Source organism: Spea bombifrons, chromosome 4 (genome assembly GCF_027358695.1).
Source record: "Spea bombifrons isolate aSpeBom1 chromosome 4, aSpeBom1.2.pri, whole genome shotgun sequence".
Taxonomy (NCBI): Eukaryota; Metazoa; Chordata; class Amphibia; order Anura; family Pelobatidae; genus Spea; species Spea bombifrons.
The window spans coordinates 104810764-104829517 of NC_071090.1; the positions used below are offsets into that span (position 1 = coordinate 104810764).

Sequence of the window (18754 nt, forward strand, 5' to 3'; positions counted from 1 at the left end):
CAATCAAAATAACGGTATGGAACAAAAAAAAAAAAAGATATATTACTGGGTGCACTAAACGAGAAGGAAGAAAACTACAGCTTAACACGAGCATCGCATGAATGTTATAACAGCCATTGTCACAAGCCTGACAACAGCCTGGTTCTGAAGGGGTTAAAAGACTTCTAGTTTTGCACGTCTTCAGGCAGCTGCATATTAGCCCCTTATAAGAGCTCTCGCTCGTTTCTCTCCAAATCTACTAAACACCCTGATTTATACTGTGTGGATTAGAATTGCTCAGTCTTAACCACCTGCCGGACACGCTGTTAATGAACTTATGTTTCCGTGGGACTTCCCCTTTAAATATAATAATAATGAATAATAATAATGCAGCTTCGTTACAGTTATCTTCCTGGGTCACCTATATCGCTTATAATGAATCCCAATCACAGGCCCCCATGCTCGGAGATGCGTTTGGAGAAGCTCAGTCATACCCCACTCAGCTAGGCCCGGGTTAGCGCCGACTCCGTCTGCCTATAAGGGGAGGGGCGGCTTCCTCGGGCTCCTCCTCTGTGAGACCGCTAATTCCGGACACCTACGTAAAGGAGTCGCTACTCTGCTGCGGTTTATCGACGAAGGCTGTCGCCGAACGAACCCCGCGAACTACACCGAACACGACGCGAGTGCCGTGCAGCCGCCCGACCAGGTAATAGCGGGATTGACCAAACGCTTTCTGTGGTGATTACGACAAGCGCGGAATCGGCGGGAATAATTCAAACCTGTAACGTTCTCAGCCTCGCGAGGAGGACAAGCTTTTAAAGCAGAGGGTGGCTGATTGGGCGCTGGTTTAGGGTTGCCTTGGTTACAAAGGTTGTTACGGAGTGGGCGTGGTTAATTTAAATTTTAGCGCGTCTAGCCCGTGTAGCTGGAGTTGTTATGCAACTGGATGAGTTTAGAAACGTCTTCATCCGCACTGTAAATTTACGACTGCCTATTAATGGCGAAAGTGAATCCATCCGCCTTTATAAAAAAAAAATGTGTAAATGTGACACTCCGCCGTTAAAGTATTGGGGGGGGCAGTGTCTGGTCTATACATTTTTTTTATTATTATTATTTTTTTATTATAGCATTTTACAGCGACATCAGCATATAGCCTGTCATTTAAAAAAAATAATATATATATATATATATATTTATATTTTTGTTTTCAAATGTCGTACTTTATGTCATGTCGAACTCGATTGGCTGCCCTAAGCCTGCCGTGCATGCGCATTTTACACTTCCGGCCCTCCCTTCTTCCAGTATTATCACCCCATTGCCTCTTTCCCATACTAGATACGCAGGGCAGAGCTTAACTTACTCAGACTACCTCTTCCGCTCTGATTTAGCTGTTTGACAAGTTTTTGTACGTGTAGCATTATATACATTGTTCTTATTAATTGTCCCAAATAATTATTTGAATCATATAAAAGTCTGTCTTGTCCCTAATTTTTGCTGGGAAGGCAGACACTGTTGCTATAGAAACTGAAAGATCTTTACATTTTCTGGGTTATAACGTGAATAACTTCTCAGTGGAAGGAATGATCTGACAAACCCTTGTTTATTTGATGGAGAATGTAATGTTTAGTGGGACTGCACCTTTAACTAAAAGGTCCCGTTTGTTAATGATTACGTTCTTTTTTTCACAAGTAATTTCCATTCTATTTTAATAATATTCATTAATTGCGAAAAATAAACTCTCCTTATATAGTTTAGGGTGCCAATTATACCTGTCCTTTTAATATTGCATATTTTTTACCCATCTAAAGTGAAATCGAGGACAGTTGGCAGATATGACCGCATAAATAGGGTAAATTTATATGTTATAATTCGTGTATATTTTGTATTTATTGGCGTTGCGTAATGGCTGTTCACTCGTCGTGTGATCTTTTTGGTGACGTTCCTGTTTCTGCTCCCTCGCAGGACCCCGTCCTCGCCGCACCTTTCCTCTCTGGCCGGCGTTCCCGTTACGCCCGTAGTCATGTTGCACGAGCAGATAGAGGAGTACATCGACGTGAGCCGGGAGATTATCAAAGTCATGGTGTCGGATACCGCAGCGGGGGTGCTGAAGAAGAGTCTGGAGCGTCAGGAGTCCATGATCGATGCTCTCCTAGAAACCGAGACGGAGGCCTCACAGCTCATCAGAGGTTTGAGATACATATATATATATATATATATATATATATATATATATATATATATATATATATATATATATATATATATATATATACCGGTGTATAATATATTACACATGTTGGTATGTGAGCTTCCCGCACATGCTCAGTAGAACTCTCACTGACATAGCAGAACATCAGTGTCCAGATGTGATTGGCAGCTGCTACCCCCATTGAGTTCAATGATAGCTCATCTCCCATTGACTAGAACGAGAGTTCTACTGAGCATGTGCAAGGAGCGTATCTGAATATGCTCACTGTTTTCAGTGGAGGCAACTGGGGAGGAGTCAATCGAGGCAGAAATGAAGTAACGAGGCCCAAACGACCATAGGACGTGGTTGTACATTTCCAGTGTTTTGCCCTGGTGGGGGCATTTCCCAGGGCGTGTCCTACGCCCGCTTGCTGGCTAATCAGCTGTTATAGGAACCAGGAACGCAGGCCTCTAAGGAAAGTTTCTAACTCTTCAAAAAAAAACATTAACGAAAATGGTAAAAAAAAAAAAACACAAAATAAATAATTTTATAATTAAAATGTGGATCTTAGAGATGACTGGTAAGACCCCAAAGCGATCTCCAGTGAAGAAGTTTAAAAGGTGAAACAAAAATAATAAAAAAATGGGCTACTTCATACCCCTAAAAATTAATAACTCCCATCACTGAGATATTACTGCAGGGTGGGGGGGTGCGGAACATAAATTGTTAAATGAAAATGTTATGATGCCAACATTCAACATATGAAAACCGTTATAATAATAAAATAATTTGATCGTTTAACATTTTTCAGCCTTAATCCTGTCTGTAAACCTGAGTTTTGATGTATTCTGTACCTTTAAGCTCTCATGTCGGTGGAAGAAGAGGTGGCCCAGACCCTTCTGGACACGGAGGAAACGAAACAGAAAAGCTTATCCAAACTGCAGAAAATCGAGAAGGAGCTGCAGGACACGAGTGAGAAGAACATGTCCCTGCAGACCAGCATCAAATATCCTTTCAATATATACCCCACAGACCCCCCAGCAGAGGGACTGCTGAAACTAAGGGGTTAATTATAAGTACTTTAAGAAGTACTGGCACTATATACCGTATTGGCTCGATTATAGGCCGCACCCTAAAAGTTAGGTGCTTTTATTAAAGAAAATTTTTTCTTAGTAAAAAAAAAACCACTTAGTGGAATAGATATGCTGCCACTCTGCCCCCCCTGAGATATGCTGCCACTCTGCCCCCCCTGAGATATGCTGCCACTCTGCCCCCCCTGAGATATGCTGCCACTCTGCCCCCCCGAGATATGCTCCCACTCTGCCCCTCCCCCGAGATATGCTCCCACTCTGCATGTCCCGGGCGTCAGGTGATACGAATTGCGCATTCCTGCGCTAAACCCCGAATATAGGCCGCACCCCCACTTTAAAGACTTAGTGCGGCCTATATTCAGGCAAATACTGTAAATACAATTTAAAAATACACAGGAAGGAGCCTCAGGGCCACACAGACAGGAGGGAGCTATGGGGCACGGAGTCTGCCCCTCCCACCGCAGGGTAACAGACAGGAGGGGGCTATGGGGCACGGAGTCTGCCCCTCCCACCGCAGGGTAACAGACAGGAGGGAGCTATGGGGCACGGAGTCTGCCCCTCCCACCGCAGGGTGACAGACAGGAAGGAGCTATGGGGCACGGAGTCTGCCCCTCCCACCGCAGGGTAACAGACAGGAGGGGGCTATGGGGCACGGAGTCTGTCCCTCCCACCGCAGGGTGACACAGGAGGGGGCTATAACAACAAATGTGTAAGTAAAGTAAATGAGAGAGGGACGTTAGGGTTGAACAGACACGGGGTGTAAATGCTGAGTGTGTCCGGCAGGCGTACCCATGTTGAGGGTTCTGCTTTGATTAAATTCTTGCATTAATTTCCTTGACATTAATACATTTTTACAAAAAGAGCTTGAAGACGTGAGGGCCATGGAGAAGGAGATTGCTGAGATTCACCGAGAAGCCGATGAAGATACCACGGTGGTCATACCGTCGGCACTGTGAGTCACGTTTGCCGCTCGACCGGCTCTGGTTACCGATTCGATGGCTAAAGTTAGGGCTGCGGGCTTTGTCTAGGTTACAAGTAGGCTATCGTGGGGCACGTCTACTAAGCTCTGCAAGACGCGCCTCTATTAAAACCCGGGGGTACCGGCTCTGTGGATGGTAACTGCTGCCATAACCTAAACCCGTGTTTAGCAGAAACCAGTCTGTGGCTTTGGTGACATTTATGCTTTTTGTCATAATTTTATTTTATTATTTCTTTTTTTCTGGTTGCCATGGCATGATGATGATGATGATGATGGTGATCATGATGACAGAGATGGTTTAAAACTCTGATTTCTTTTTTTTGCAGGTATTTGGCAAAACTGTTTCATAACGTAACAAAGATTGATTGGGATTACAGCTGCGACTCCACGCTCATCAAAGGCAGTATCCTTTTATTAAGGTGTTTGGCTTTATCGTGTGTAAACAGATTTTTTAAAGTGGTCTTATCACCATAGCAACCAATTGAAAGGTTGGATAAGAATAATAATAATGATAGAATTTGGTACAGTCAGTGGATATATATATATACACATACTTACATATATAATGTATGTGTGTGTGTATTTATGTATATATATATAAATATATATATGTGTGTATATGTATGTAAATTGATTGTTTTCCTTGACCCAAAATAATCTCAAGTCCACTATGGAGGAGACATTGCTCAGCCCATCAGCATTGACAGCACCCAGCACTCCAAGATTTTCATCTGTGACTACCTGTGGAGCCTTTTGTCCACCGAATGGTGACAGCCCCACCACTACCTATGTCTGGACATATATTAGCCTTTATCCTCCCCGAATACAGAAGTGGAACACCTCCGCCAGCACGGCCTTGCTCCCGGCCATAGTTAGAGTTTGGCTTCTGAAAGTAGGCAGTCGGCAGGGTTCCATGAGCCCAACGGCAAGCTGGCACTTACTGGGTCTCCGGGTGGCGTTTGTCATTCTACGTGCCGCTTTTTAGTCTTGAAAAAGGTGGTGATCATTTTGAATTTTCAAAACAGGAACACGAGGCTAGAAACCGGAAAGGTGGAACCCGAAGAACAAACACGAAATCCTGCTTGTAATTTTATTGATATTATTTTTTTAATAAATGGTTTCTGGAACATATTGAAAGCTATTAAATTATTCTGCTTTTATTTTTTGGAATGTGTTGAAACTCATCACATGGATCGTGCTATTCCAGAAAAATAGAATATGGGGTCTTGCCGTAGATCGTTGTTTCTCTAGAAGACCACCTTGTTACCATTTATTCAGATTTCTATTTTCTGTCATGCTGTCGATGATATCGCGCATGTCACCTTAACTCACACCTCGGTTGCACTTCATACGGAAATATAAATTATATATAAATCCTGGAGCCGCCCGTCAGACTTCGATCCTATTAAAAGCAGCGGGCACTGAGTTTGCTGAAGTCGTAGTCCTTTATGAACAAGTTCATGGTAGCCGTGAGTGGTGGTGAACTCACCCCAAAGACTACGGGTTTTCTCTCTCGCAGTTCCTTAAAAACTACAGGAACTTGTAGTGTATTTCCCCTTGGTTGAGCGCAAGCTCTTCAGCTAAAAATAATCCTTAGGACTTCATATAGGAAAGCGGCGTTGAGTGGCATCTGAAGGAAGGACTACTGAGGGCTACCAAGCGTGTATTGCGATTGCGCCACAAGCCATCAGCGACGTCCACAACAGTATGACACCATGAAAAGATGCATTGATAAAAGAGATTAAATAGTCGTTACATAACGAAGCGTGTTCTAGATCAACTGGAGCTGCTTTAACCGACACCGAGAACCTACGTACCGCTATGCTTCAGGATGCGCGCTTTGGGAACTGTTGGAAAAATGCTTATGTTATCGAAAATATTTTTTGCTTACAAAGATATAAGGAAGTAGAAAATGTCTAGTCTATGATATATGCACGAGTTCCCGCCAACACACTTCCTCTATGTTATTCTATATATATATGCGCAAAGGGTCAAGTCTGGGCCATTCTTAATTATGCAGCTTAAAGAGGCGTAACCTGCTTGAAAAGTAACCAATCAGAATGATGCATGCTATTAGAAGTAGATAAAATGCTATATAAACCACGTAATCCAAACATGTCATCAGACAACGCTTCGACTTTTGTGTGTTGTGTGCCTTGTCTCGATTATGCACATGATCTAAATAAAGGAAAACTCTTTCTGAGGAGAATTCGCCCATTAATTCAACCAGCAGGAACATCCACCAGTCCGCCCCGTTTGCGAGGCGTAAGAAAGTCCAGCAAACACCAGTAAGAGCTTCGGATTTTCCGAGTACTGAACATTGAGTGGATCGCTAGCGCCCTCTGCTGGCTGCTCAGGCTTGGTGCAGGTTTGGCATTTATGGGAAAGGCGAGGCTAGCCAAGAATAATCTTTCACTGTAAGGTGGTAGATACGTGGAACCGGCTTCAGACAAACACGGTAGAGGGTAGCCAAGGACCAAGTGACGTCTGAAGCCTTAGAGCTCGTTAAACACGAAACAAAAGCAGATCTCCGAAACTCCCCTAGCAGCTGAAATACCGGCAGCTCAGAAAACTTTACAGCGGCGTTGGTTTTGGCGAGGGTTACGGAGTCTCCTCATGCCGGCTGCTCTGGTGTAATCCCACCAGCACCCCGAATCCTCACCAGCACCCCGAGAACAAAAGGCCCTGGAACATGCATCTTAAGAACAGTCCAGATGCGAAAATTCTAAACATAGAATGTGACGGCGGATCAGACCCATTCACCCATCTACTCTGCCCGTATTTCCTGCTGTAAATCCTTAATCCGTCGTTGGTCTCTAATCAGTAGCCATATGCCCGTCCCATGAATGTTTAAATACCATCACTGTATTACCCTCTACCACTTCTGCTGGGAGGCTGTCACATGTATGATAAAAGCACACAATGAAACGTTGTTCTAAAGTAAACTATATCTGCCACTTTCTACAGTCCAGAACAAGTAATTATATCTGTATTAACCCCTTAAGGACAATGGGCGGTCCTCTAAACCCATTGAAAACAACGCATTTTGAGCCCGTACATACACGGGCTTTGTCATTAAGGGGTTAAAAATTCATCTTAACTTCCTGTTCTCAGGATCTGCATGATTATTCCTCCCCATTAGTGGGGACAAATAGTGACAATTAAGCTATATGCGGTTTTAATAAATAAATTTAATTACGCAATGGCGACATTTTCCTTTAACAGCGGTGACAATCTCACCCGAAATGAAATAGATCTCTGATATTTAATTGGTCCTTTTTATATATAAAACGCCGATGTTTACGTAGAATAATAAGCAATTGGGGCGCGGTCTTGAAAACAAGTGAAGTTTTGATTTATTAAATGCAAATATTTTATTACTAATTTTGGACAATATGTGCAAAAGCAAAAAAAAAAAAAAAAAAACATGGTTTATCAAGAAAATACCCAAAATACAATTAAATAATATTGTCAAATATATACATTAAAACTAGCATATCTATAGGCTTTCATCTCGATTGAAGCTTTCTAAGAATTCAGTCTCGGTTCTGTACATGCGCCGGCCTCTTAGTGCTGGTGGAAAAAGAAGAAATGTACATTTGGTTTCAATGGAGGCCATATTGTCCTTTTTACGAAATTCATATGCAAATTAACCGCTTTTCTGTCAATTCATTCATTTCCAAAAAAGTTTAAGTTGTGATATTATGTTGTAAATAAAAAAAAATAAAAAACAAAAAAACAAAAAAAAAAAAATCAGAAAAAAATAATAAAAAAAAAAAAATAAATCAGAAAAAAAAAAATCAGAAAGAAAAATGAAATTAATTATTTTGCTTATGAATACACATGGAAAAGTCACAAAATTCTTCTTTCCCTCAATAAAATTTGCAATCCAACAGCAAAATCAGATCCGACTTAACGCAATACTGAACCTTATAGTTTAATAAAATTATAGTTCTTTATTATACAGAAATTCCCCCATAAAAAGTGAGAAATTGTGTGAAAAATACAGCTGAATTCCATAATCGTTTCTCCTGAAATTTAGCCCAAACTTCTTAAATCCATTCCGAATTCGCGAGGGCACGAAAAAAAAAAAAAAAAGTTTTTATTTTTATTTTATATCTATTTTATCACATTAAAATCGGCAGATAAATAACTTAAAATAGTGCAGGCCATGCAAAAACCCCAGAATAGAATTATTGCAGTATTTTTTTTGTTTGTTTGTTTTTTCTGGGTCACTTGTATTATTATGGATGATATGCATTGTAGTTATGATGAGACTTCTGGAAGTGAAACAATAAATCCGTGAGCCATTTTATAAGAGTGAAAGGAAAAAAAGAAAGAAAAAGATAAAAAAAGAAAGAAAAAAAGGAGAAAAAAAAAAAAAGAGAAAAATATTTCGTTCTTAACTGCTCCTTCATATAGAAAAATGGAGGGGAATCCCAAGGTTTTCATGGCACCTGCTAGGTATATTTTTTACTGTTTTTTTTGTGTTTAATAATAATAATAAAAAAAACGGTTTTGTTTAACACTGAAAATTTCTGTGAGGCTAGGTTTCCACTTGGGTTTTTTTAGCTAAAAACGCCTATAAAAACGCCAATAGCGCCACCTGGCGTTTTTTTGTGAAAAACGCATGCAGCCAGATGTTAGCTGTAATTCAATGGGAAATCGCAAAATGCCATTTCCACTTGGCGTTTTTCTGTTTGGCGTTTTTTCAGTCCTCTTTGGCGTTTTTCTGCTTTTTTGGGCTCTGTGGCAGTTTTTCAAAACTGCAGCATGTTGACACTCTGGCGTTTTTTGCAAGAAATCTTGGCTTTTTTTCTCCAATAGAAGTCTATGGGAGAGAAAAAACGCCATGAAAAAGCCATGTGGGTTTATTGCCTTGGCGTTTTTTATGGCGTTTTTTCCACAGTTACAATGCAGAGGATGGACCCAGTATCTGTGTGTCCTACGAGAAATAGGCTGAAAACAAACAGTTTCACACAAAACAAAGTCCTGGACTGGTTCATATTGAATTTTACACCATTTGGAACAAACATGCCATTACAAACAAACATACGCGACCAGATCCTGCGTGCCAAAAGCAACAGCAAACAATTTGCACCATCATTTGGGGCCAATCTTCCCAGAGGAGCAGACATTCGGAATAAAGCATGCCTTACAAACCACAGAAAAGAGACAAAAGGGTCTACCAAGTAAATGACATCAGGAGAGGGCAGATACTTGCCATTTATCCTAATCCCTTTTAGCTGGGTGAAACTTCTAACTTGTAAAGGCTGGAAAAACTGCCTAAGGTCAAAAAAAGCAATTTCCACAGAAAGGCTAAAACGCCAGAAAAAACTCCAGAAAAAACGCCAAAACGCAGGTAAATGCAGCGGCAGTTTTCTTGGCAGTTTTCCTGGCGTTTTTCATCAAGAAAAAAACGCCGGACAAAAACCCAAGTGGAAACCTAGCCTGAGGCTTGGTTTCCATTTGGGTTTTTTTTGCTAAAAACGCCTATAAAAACGCCAATAGCGCCACCTGGCGTTTTTTTGTGAAAAACGGCTGCAGCCAGATGTTAGCTGTTCTTCAATAGGAAATCGCAAAATGCCATTTCCACTTGGCGTTTTTCTGTCTGGCGTTTTTTCAGTCCTCTTTGGCGTTTTTCTGCTTTTTTGGGCTCTGTGGCAGTTTTTCAAAATCGCAGCATGTTGACACTCTGGCGTTTTTTGCAAGAAATCTTGGCTTTTTTTCTCCAATAGAAGTCTATGGGAGAGAAAAAACGCCATGAAAAAGCCATGTGGGTTTATTGCCTTGGCGTTTTTTATGGCGTTTTTTCCACAGTTACAATGCAGAGGATGGACCCAGTATCTGTGTGTCCTACGAGAAATAGGCTGGAAACAAACAGTTTCACACAAAACAAAGTCCTGGACTGGTTCATATTGAATTTTACACCATTTGGAACAAACATGCCATTACAAACAAACATACGCGACCGGATCCTGTGTGCCAAAAGCAACAGCAAACAATTTGCACCATCATTTGGGGCCAATCTTCCCAGAGGAGCAGACATTCGGAATAAAGCATGCCTTACAAACCACAGAAAAGAGACAAAAGGGTCTACCAAGTAAATGACATCAGGAGAGGGCAGATACTTGCCATTTATCCTAATCCCTTTTAGCTGGGTGAAACTTCTAACTTGTAAAGGCTGGAAAAACTGCCTAAGGTCAAAAAAAGCAATTTCCACAGAAAGGCTAAAACGCCAGAAAAAACTGCAGAAAAAACGCCAAAACGCAGGTAAATGCAGTGGCAGTTTTCTTGGCAGTTTTCCTGGCGTTTTTCATCAAGAAAAAAACGCCGGACAAAAACCCAAGTGGAAACCTAGCCTTAACGCAGTTTTTTTTTTAATTATCCTTATTTTTTGCGGCTCGGGGAGAAGCCGCACCCGATGTGTTTTTCGTGCAGATAGCAATCTTTCGTTGTCTCCGTGAAGCCGCTCCCGCACGGCTGCTTGCGGCACGGCTCCATGGTGATGGCCACCCCGACGCCGCTGCGTCCGGACATCATGTGGGTGACTTCTGTCCAGGCGTCCGCGGCCGGGTCGTAACACTCGACGCCGTCCAGGAACGTGCTGCCGTCGTACCCGCCTGCGAGAAGACGTAAAATTACACGGGTGAGATAATCGCGGGAAAGCATTCCAATTGAAGCCGACGGGAAGTCTTTCTGCGCATGCACGCACGACATTAGACCCCCCTGGGGAATCACACACAAGCCGGACTGGACCACTTACCAAGGACATAGATCCTTCCCTGATGGACGGTAACCCCAAGAGCGCTCCTACGGTGGTTCATAGGTGCCACAAAGCTCCAAGAATCCCTTTCCACGTCGTATCGCTCCACGCTGTTCAGCTGGTCGGTGCCATCATATCCACCCATCGCGTATACGTTCGTATCCAGGGCGCAGGCTCCTTCAATGAGAAATAAAGGGGGGGGGCATGCCAGAGAAAATGAAAAGGAGGATCCTCTCCGGCTCTGCCACCCAGCGCCAGCCAATGATCGTTTAAGAAAAGAGCCTTAGGGAGAAGCTGCAGAGCTGAACCTTCCCCAACCCCCCCCCTCCGTGGGCCATTGATTGGCAGATTAACTTTACAAAACCTCTAAAAAGTTGAAGCCTCACCTGCCCCGCTGCGGACGACGTTCATGGGCGCGATGTCCTTCCACTCGTCCGTCTCGGGGTAATAGCACTCAGCAGAGCTCAGCCTGTTCGTCCCATCGAACCCCCCGACCGCGTATAAAAGCCTGTTGAGGACTGCAACTCCCACTCCGATCCGCCGGGTCTTCATCGGTGCCACAAGCTGCCACTCGTCCTTTTCAGGATCATACCTGCGGGGAGGGAAAAAAAAAAAAAAAAAAAAAAGGTGTGAGTCACCTGCCGGGACCGTCACGAGGTAATAGTCCCTGAGTAACCATACGTAAGGCGGAGGCTGGTCTTGGCACCGGCTCGGAGTGAATTGGGCACCGCCGCGGTCTGCCCGGATCAGGGATATGATAGCTTTGTGCCGTTATCAGTGAGGTTTGTGCGACGCAAACAAACAGAAAAGGTCACGGCGTCTGCTGGCACGGGGTATTTATATGCCACAAATACAACACAAGCTGCCGGCTAACGGAGAAATAGCTGCCGGCCGGGCGAGCGCATCCACTACGATGGGTCTAACAACATACAGGAGGCGTCTTGGAGATCGCCGACCGGGGGGGGGTAAAAGATGGCAGCGCCACCGTGGTATAGCCAGAAGCCACGAGGGCGGAGGGGGAAGTTGGCAGCGATTGCGAAATATATGAGGCATGGGTGTGATCCGAAAGCTGGCGTACATGAACCTGGCACGGGAACCGCTGGCACGAGCGACTGGTGCTTGTGTACACTGTCTGCGCATGAACAATAATATAATATATATATGACCGACGTCCGGCTCACCCACCTCTCCACGCTGTTGTGATGGACGCAGCCATGAGATCCACCGACAGCGTAGATCTGCCCGTCTATGACGCCGGCTCCCACCCGGTTCCTGGGCACGCTCATGGCAGCGCAGGGCGACCACTGGTTATTCATGGGGTTGTAGCAGTCGAGGGCGTCCGCGTCTCTATTGCAGTCCGGGGCATTATTGCGCCCCCCCACGGCATACAAAAGCCCCCCCACCACACATCCAGCGAGGCCGCTCCTGGGCTTCTCCAAAGGTGCCAAACTAAGCCACTCTCCGTCCACCGGGTTATAGGCCTCCAGGAAGCTAAGGGACTGGCGGTAGTAGCCTCCCGCCACGTAGATGAACTGGGGGACGTTGGGGATCCTTCCCTGGTGGGGGCGTGTGGGCTTGTGGAGCGTCAGGTCCTTGAAGATCTGGGAGAGGTAGTCCTGGCACCGGGAGTCCCCTCGCAGGATCTCGCAGCGCTGCAGCTGCAGCTGCAAGAAGTGAGGGGTGAGCGAGTGGCAGCGCACGGCCCGCAGGAGGGCCTGAATGTAGGGCCGCCGGCTCTCGCAGTCGTACTTCACCCAGTTGATGCAGGCGTGGAAGACCTCGGACTCGCAGCGCACGTTCAGCTCGTCGCGGCTGATCAGGTTCACCAGCTGGCAACGGCTCAGATTGAAGAACTCCTCCTGTTTGGAGACCTGGGGAACGCGACAAAGAACACGATGAAGAGCGAAGAAAACATTCTACCCGGGGGCCGCCATGACAGATACACCGCGAACGGAGGAGGGGCTGCCACACAGCTGCAGCTTCTACCTCAGGTACATTTTTTTTGTTTTGTTTTCTAAGAACACATATTAAAGGGTTAATTAACACGCGGGGCTGTCAGTAAACTAATCATACAGTTTGTTAACGGCACGGAGATTCTGGGATCAGGAGCCTTCCCTGCGATAGAGGACGGCTTCCACAATCACCTGCTCACGGAGTAAACAAAACGTAAACACCATCGTCTCTGCTTACGCAACGCAACTTTTCATCCGTTCCCAGCTCTTCCCCTTTCATACCCGGCCCACAAGAAAAAGACTGACGCAACGCGTACGGCGTCACAAAGCTGGAAGTCCCATGGAAAACCCCATATATACAGTAATATAACCCCCAGCGCTGTATACAGTAATATAACCCCCAGCGCTGTATACAGTAATATCACCCCCAGCACTGTATACAGTAATAACCCCCAGCGCTGTATACAGTAATATCACCCCCAGCGCTGTATACAGTAATAACCCCCAGCGCTGTATACAGTAATATAACCCTCCAGCGTGTATACAGTAATATAACCCCCCAGTGCTGTATACAGTAATATCACCCCCAGCGCTGTATACAGTAATAACCCCCAGCGCTGTATACAGTAATAACCCCCCAGCGCTGTATACAGTAATAACCCCCCAGCGCTGTATACAGTAATATCACCCCCAGCGCTGTATACAGTAATATAACCCCCCAGCGCTGTATACAGTAATAACCCCCCAGCGCTGTATACAGTAATATAACCCCCCAGCGCTGTATACAGTAATAACCCCCCAGCGCTGTATACAGTAATATCACCCCCAGCGCTGTATACAGTAATAACCCCCCAGCGCTGTATACAGTAATAACCCCCCAGCGCTGTATACGGTAATGTCGGTCGGTGACAAAAATCTGGTTTTATCTCATTCTTTGCCAATAAACTCCCTTTATCTGCAGACCTGGAGGCAGCCATTGCTGTCAGTCATGTGATATTTTGGGTGACTTTCCCGCCTCAAACACCACACTGAGCCGATGCTTTATGGCGATGCTAATGAAGTCTGATCCTCCAATAATCAGTTCCTTTTTAATGTATTTTGTATACAAGGAGCAGGACGCAGTTGTTTTGCGATACTGTAACATTTAAATGTTCTTCCACCCCAAACTCATCCATCCATCCATGTGTTTATGGAGCTGGCTTTGTGCGCCGGGCGCAGTCACGCTGGAATAGAAAAGGGTTTTCCCGAAACCGTTCCCATAAAACAGAGCGCTGTCCAAAGTGTCTTGGTACCCTGAGCATTAACATTACCCTTCACTGAAAAACAGCCCCCGACCTTTACCCCTCTTCCACCAAACTTTACAGCAGGCACTATGTATCCCGGCAGGCAGCGTCCTCCTGGCATCCGCCAAACCCAGACTCCTACATGGGGCTTCCAGCCGCCTCCTGGCATTGTGCACATAGCGGTCTCCAGGCAACGCGCAGCTCCTCGGCAACCCATTTCACGAGGCTCCCGACGCACAGCGCTTCTGCCAGGGGCCGTTTATAACTCGGTAGCGAGAGATGCTGACGAGGACAGGCGCCACGGGCTCCAGCACTCGGCTCTGTGAGTGTGAGTGGTCCATGGCTTCGTGGCTGAGCTATTCTTACTCCTAGACCCTTCCACGTCACAACAGCAGCACCCCGGACCGGGGCAGATCTGAATTGGGGCAAATGTAGCATCCTATGACATGCCAATCGCTGCCTATGAGCTCATTTTATACACCCGCTCAGCAACGGGGGCCGCTCACACACCCAAACGCAATAATTAGGACGGGGGTCCCGATACCGTCACAGCGTATTATTTTATATATTTAATATAATAACACATAGGATAAAAAGGTAACTTTGAGGACACGTCCTTCTTATAACTGCACTTAATAGAATAAAACGATATATAATAATTCTATTTAGTAACCAATTTTCCCGACAGATATTTGGCATGAAGCCAGAAGAAGTACAGTTAAAGGGATCGTGTAAACGAGACGAGCGGCAGATCCCCGTTTGCCCCCGGCTTCCATATTATTATAGGGAGCTGGTTTCGCACGCACGTCCCCAACCCGACGTCTCCAAACCCCGGGGACCCGTCGAGAACGCCAGCGTCTGAATATCCTCAGACGACCTTCGCGGGAAATCAGTGTCTGAGATGAGAAGAAATCAGGGTAACGAAAAAGGGTTCTGCTATTTGGCCCCCCCGGCAGAAACCGAATTAAATCCCCTGTATAAAACGCACGGGCCAGGCGAGGGCCGACGATCAGCGACCTAAAGAGTCATAAATCAGATAAAACACTTTATTAGGTGAGGAGCTGTAAAAATAAAACATTTCATCATGGAGACCCTCTAAGGTGTTGGGGGGGAGGGGGGACTTCATTAGCATAAACAGGACTTCATTAGCATCGCCATAAACCATCAGCTCGGTGCGGTGTTTGAAAAATATAAAAAAAACATCACACAACCTACCGAATGACAGCAGAGAACGTCAAATAACGGAGGCTGGGGAAGCCATACTGACTAAGAACATGTTACTACTGAGAGGGTGGTAGATGAGTGGAACAGCCTCCCAGCAGAAGTGGTAGAGGTTAATACAGTGAGGGAATTCAAACAAGCATTGGATAGGCATATTGATATCGAATGCATGTTTTAATTCCCTTACTGTGTTAACCTCTACCACTTCTGCTGGGAAGCTGTTCCACTTATCTACCACCCTCTCAGTAAAGTAAAAAAGCATAGTGACAGGAGGCAGCCACGCACCGGAAGGAGAAACGTGTATAATTCACAACGTGTGGCTGTGTGGCAGAGAAACTGTTAAATCTGCCCCCTCCGGGGATCCTGTTTTTCCGGAGTCATTCTTACATAAGTGACCCCAGCGGCAGCGAGAGAGCAAATTCCACCCCAGGAGGAGGCAGTGAGTCAGCTCGGCCGGGAGCTCGGGGCAGGCGCATTCATCATCTGCCGAGATCACTCACATGACTCACAGCCGCAGAGGGATGACACGTCCACGCTGGGATTCCAGGGATGGGTGGGAACGATGAACAAGCTGGGTACGCGGGATTATTGGGAAAGGACGGCGAAAGTGCCCCGCGTGAGGAAAAAGAAGAGATATCTTCCTTCACCAGCTAGACGGACACCACATAACGCTGGGGTCGGGATATCAAAATAAAGATCAGTAGCAAGACTGCCACCTCCGATCCAGGACAACGGGCAGCTATTATACCAGGTCCTACTTTAAGATGCTCAATTATATCCCTGAAAGGGTGTTTTGGGGCACAAGCTGTACGCCGGCCATCAGAAAATGAGCGGCCATCAGAAAACGCCGGCTTTACGCAAGAACGCGGGGTATAAGGAGAAAACTACTGTGCATAATAATTATAATGATGATAATAATAATAATAATAATAAAGTGATTCACGTGATTTGAAAGGTTACGGTTCCGTGTAGAAAGAGAACACGGAGCAAGGTCACATCCAAATGACATCGTGGGGAGGGCACACATAGGGGAAGTCAGGGTTATTAAAAGAAGGCACATTAGGGGTTAAAACCACCTTGGAAGCCTTAGATCAGAGCGACTTTTTATAATCAACTTAATGGCATCCCGGAGAATTTCGATTATATGTTGGTTTTGAAACATATAAACTTAGATGGAATGTAAGGAAGTTTTACTGTACGAGAGGGTGGTAGATAAGTGGAACAGCCTTCCAGCAGAAGCGGTGGAGGCCTATGAAGTGTGGGCATCTAAAACACGCATGCCATCAGCGTATTACTCCTGAACCTATGTCCGACGAGTCCCTACGAGGAGGCTAGATGGGCCGAGGGAATCAGCAATCATCGGCCCCTCCGGACTCAGGAATGAAACGCCGGTTAACGGACATTAGACTAGCTGAGGTTATGAATCGCTTTGCTTCGATTTCGAGAAGCAAAGCGATTTAAAGGCGCTGTACTGCGCCGCTGCGTATGATGGCGCCATATAAAGCAATGCATAATAACGCCACAGAAACAGAACTTCTTATTCAGTTATAAAGCGGCAGCATTCGTTCCCCATCACAAACAAAGTCATTATCTTTTATTTACACAGCGCCGTCCGGACAGCCAAGGGGTCCCACAGAACGAGAACGGACGGGCCAAGGCGACCCGACGCAGAGCTCTGCTCACAAGAGCTTACAATCTAGAGGATGTAGAGGCGTGTTACTGCCTCTGGCAGGAGGTGGCCGGCTACAACCTGCTATTCCTGCTGAACCAAATAAAGACGCATTACACACATACCTCTCCATACGGCCAACGTCAACCACACACGCACGCACAACACGCACGCACAACACGCACAACACGCTGCCGGCCGAACGCAAAGCAAATGCATCCTATTCAGTGACAGCGGGGTTAAAAAATGCACTCTAGGACCCCGTCACTCGAGGGTTAATATATCAACTTCGATCCATACATTTGCGTAGCACTCCTGTACAATACAAAGATCCCTTTGTTTACCTCGATCGTGAACACCATTTAGGTAACGGAGCCCATCTAGGTCAGCATTTTCCCAGTGAGTCCCAGTAATCCCAGTACGCTCCACTATAAATACCTCCGGGTCGCTCTCTCTTTTATTTTTACTTTTTTGCCCGGACCGACCGGGAAACGCGCTGATAATTCTCGCCTCTCGCTGTCTTTTCGGCGGATCTCAGCGGCATTAAATGTAATTCTTTCATCGTGAAGACGTTTAAAGCGCGGCTCTCCGGCTCCGTGCCCCGAGCGAACGCCAACAAACCGGCCCGTAAGGAATTCCTAAACGATGCCGGATCGCCCGACGCCGACTGGATACAATAAAAAAAAAGGGAAGCCGTTTCCATAGCAACCACAGAAGCCCTTCAAACATCTGGGCTGCTTGCGGATGAAAGGACGATCACACACAAGATTCCGCTGTTATAACAGCCCCGACGGACAGACGCGGACACTAACCGGTTAACGTTCCTAAAGTTCCTCTTATTGATTACATTCCGGGCCCCCGTAACCCACAGATTAACTATTCGTTGGCTACCTGTACTAAAGGATGGCGACAGAACACAACGGGGGTCTCTGGTCCGTCTCATTCTTCCCACCGCCGGTAGGACTAAAGACCCCCTCTGCTGAGCGAAGGCGCCCTGCGCGAACCACCCAGCCCATCGCCACGAGACCCTGCACCCTGGATACATCGCGCACGCGCTCTCACCTCTCCGAAATTCATGTAGATGTACTCGCGCGCCTTCTGGTGGAGCTCCTGGCAGCCGATCTGCTCGGCGAAGCTGGCGATCCCGATGGCGTTGCTGGGGTCGAGCTGCTGGATGAGGAAGTCGCAGCACGCCTTCACCACGCTGTCCATCTGGTACATGACGGCGCCGTTCATCACGTGGATCACGCACTTCTCGCCCACCGATATGCTGGCCGTGTAGGCGAACTCCAGGAGGCGCTCCATCACCTTGGGGTGAATCCCCTCGATGGGCACGGTCTCCATGCCGCACTCCTTCAGGCCGTTGGTGAACATGGCCCGGAAGACGGGGCTGCTGGAGGCCAAGACGATCTTGTGGGCCACGAAGTCCGCCTGCAGGTCGTTGTACTTGACTCTCAGAGTCACGTCGCACAGCTGGTGGCCCAAGCGGAGCTCGTTCATGATGTGGAACGCCTGGTTGGTGTGGTCCGCCAACGAGTACTGAAACTGGCGGTTGCCATTGCTATGGGAGGGCGTCACTTCTGCCTGGCACTCCGTGGCATACATCCCAGCTCACCTTCTGTCCGT

The 18754-nt window shown here is 46.2% G+C and overlaps 2 protein-coding genes across 3 annotated transcripts; one reads left to right on the forward strand and one right to left on the reverse strand.

Moving 5' to 3' along the window:
• The first annotated feature begins 563 nt into the window (after positions 1-563).
• Positions 564-5084, forward strand: SPC24 (SPC24 component of NDC80 kinetochore complex). 2 transcript variants are annotated; one of them, XM_053464866.1, is made up of 6 exons: positions 564-685; positions 1942-2165; positions 3029-3173; positions 4106-4210; positions 4564-4640; positions 4902-5084. In XM_053464866.1, the coding sequence occupies exons 2-6, from the start codon at positions 2000-2002 to the stop codon at positions 5006-5008; spliced, it is 600 nt and encodes a 199-aa protein (XP_053320841.1). In that variant the 5' UTR covers positions 564-685; positions 1942-1999; the 3' UTR covers positions 5009-5084. The 2 variants fall into 2 exon arrangements, with proteins under 2 accessions (XP_053320841.1, XP_053320840.1); XM_053464865.1 differs by lacking the exon at positions 564-685 and adding an exon at positions 1649-1828.
• Positions 5085-10625: 5541 nt separating this feature from the next.
• On the reverse strand, positions 10626-18741 carry KEAP1 (kelch like ECH associated protein 1). Its single transcript, XM_053464846.1, has 5 exons — positions 18191-18741; positions 12189-12874; positions 11390-11595; positions 11004-11180; positions 10626-10860 (listed from the first exon to the last, which is right to left on the reverse strand). The coding sequence occupies exons 1-5, from the start codon at positions 18731-18733 to the stop codon at positions 10628-10630; spliced, it is 1845 nt and encodes a 614-aa protein (XP_053320821.1). The 5' UTR covers positions 18734-18741; the 3' UTR covers positions 10626-10627.
• Positions 18742-18754: the final 13 nt, after the last annotated feature.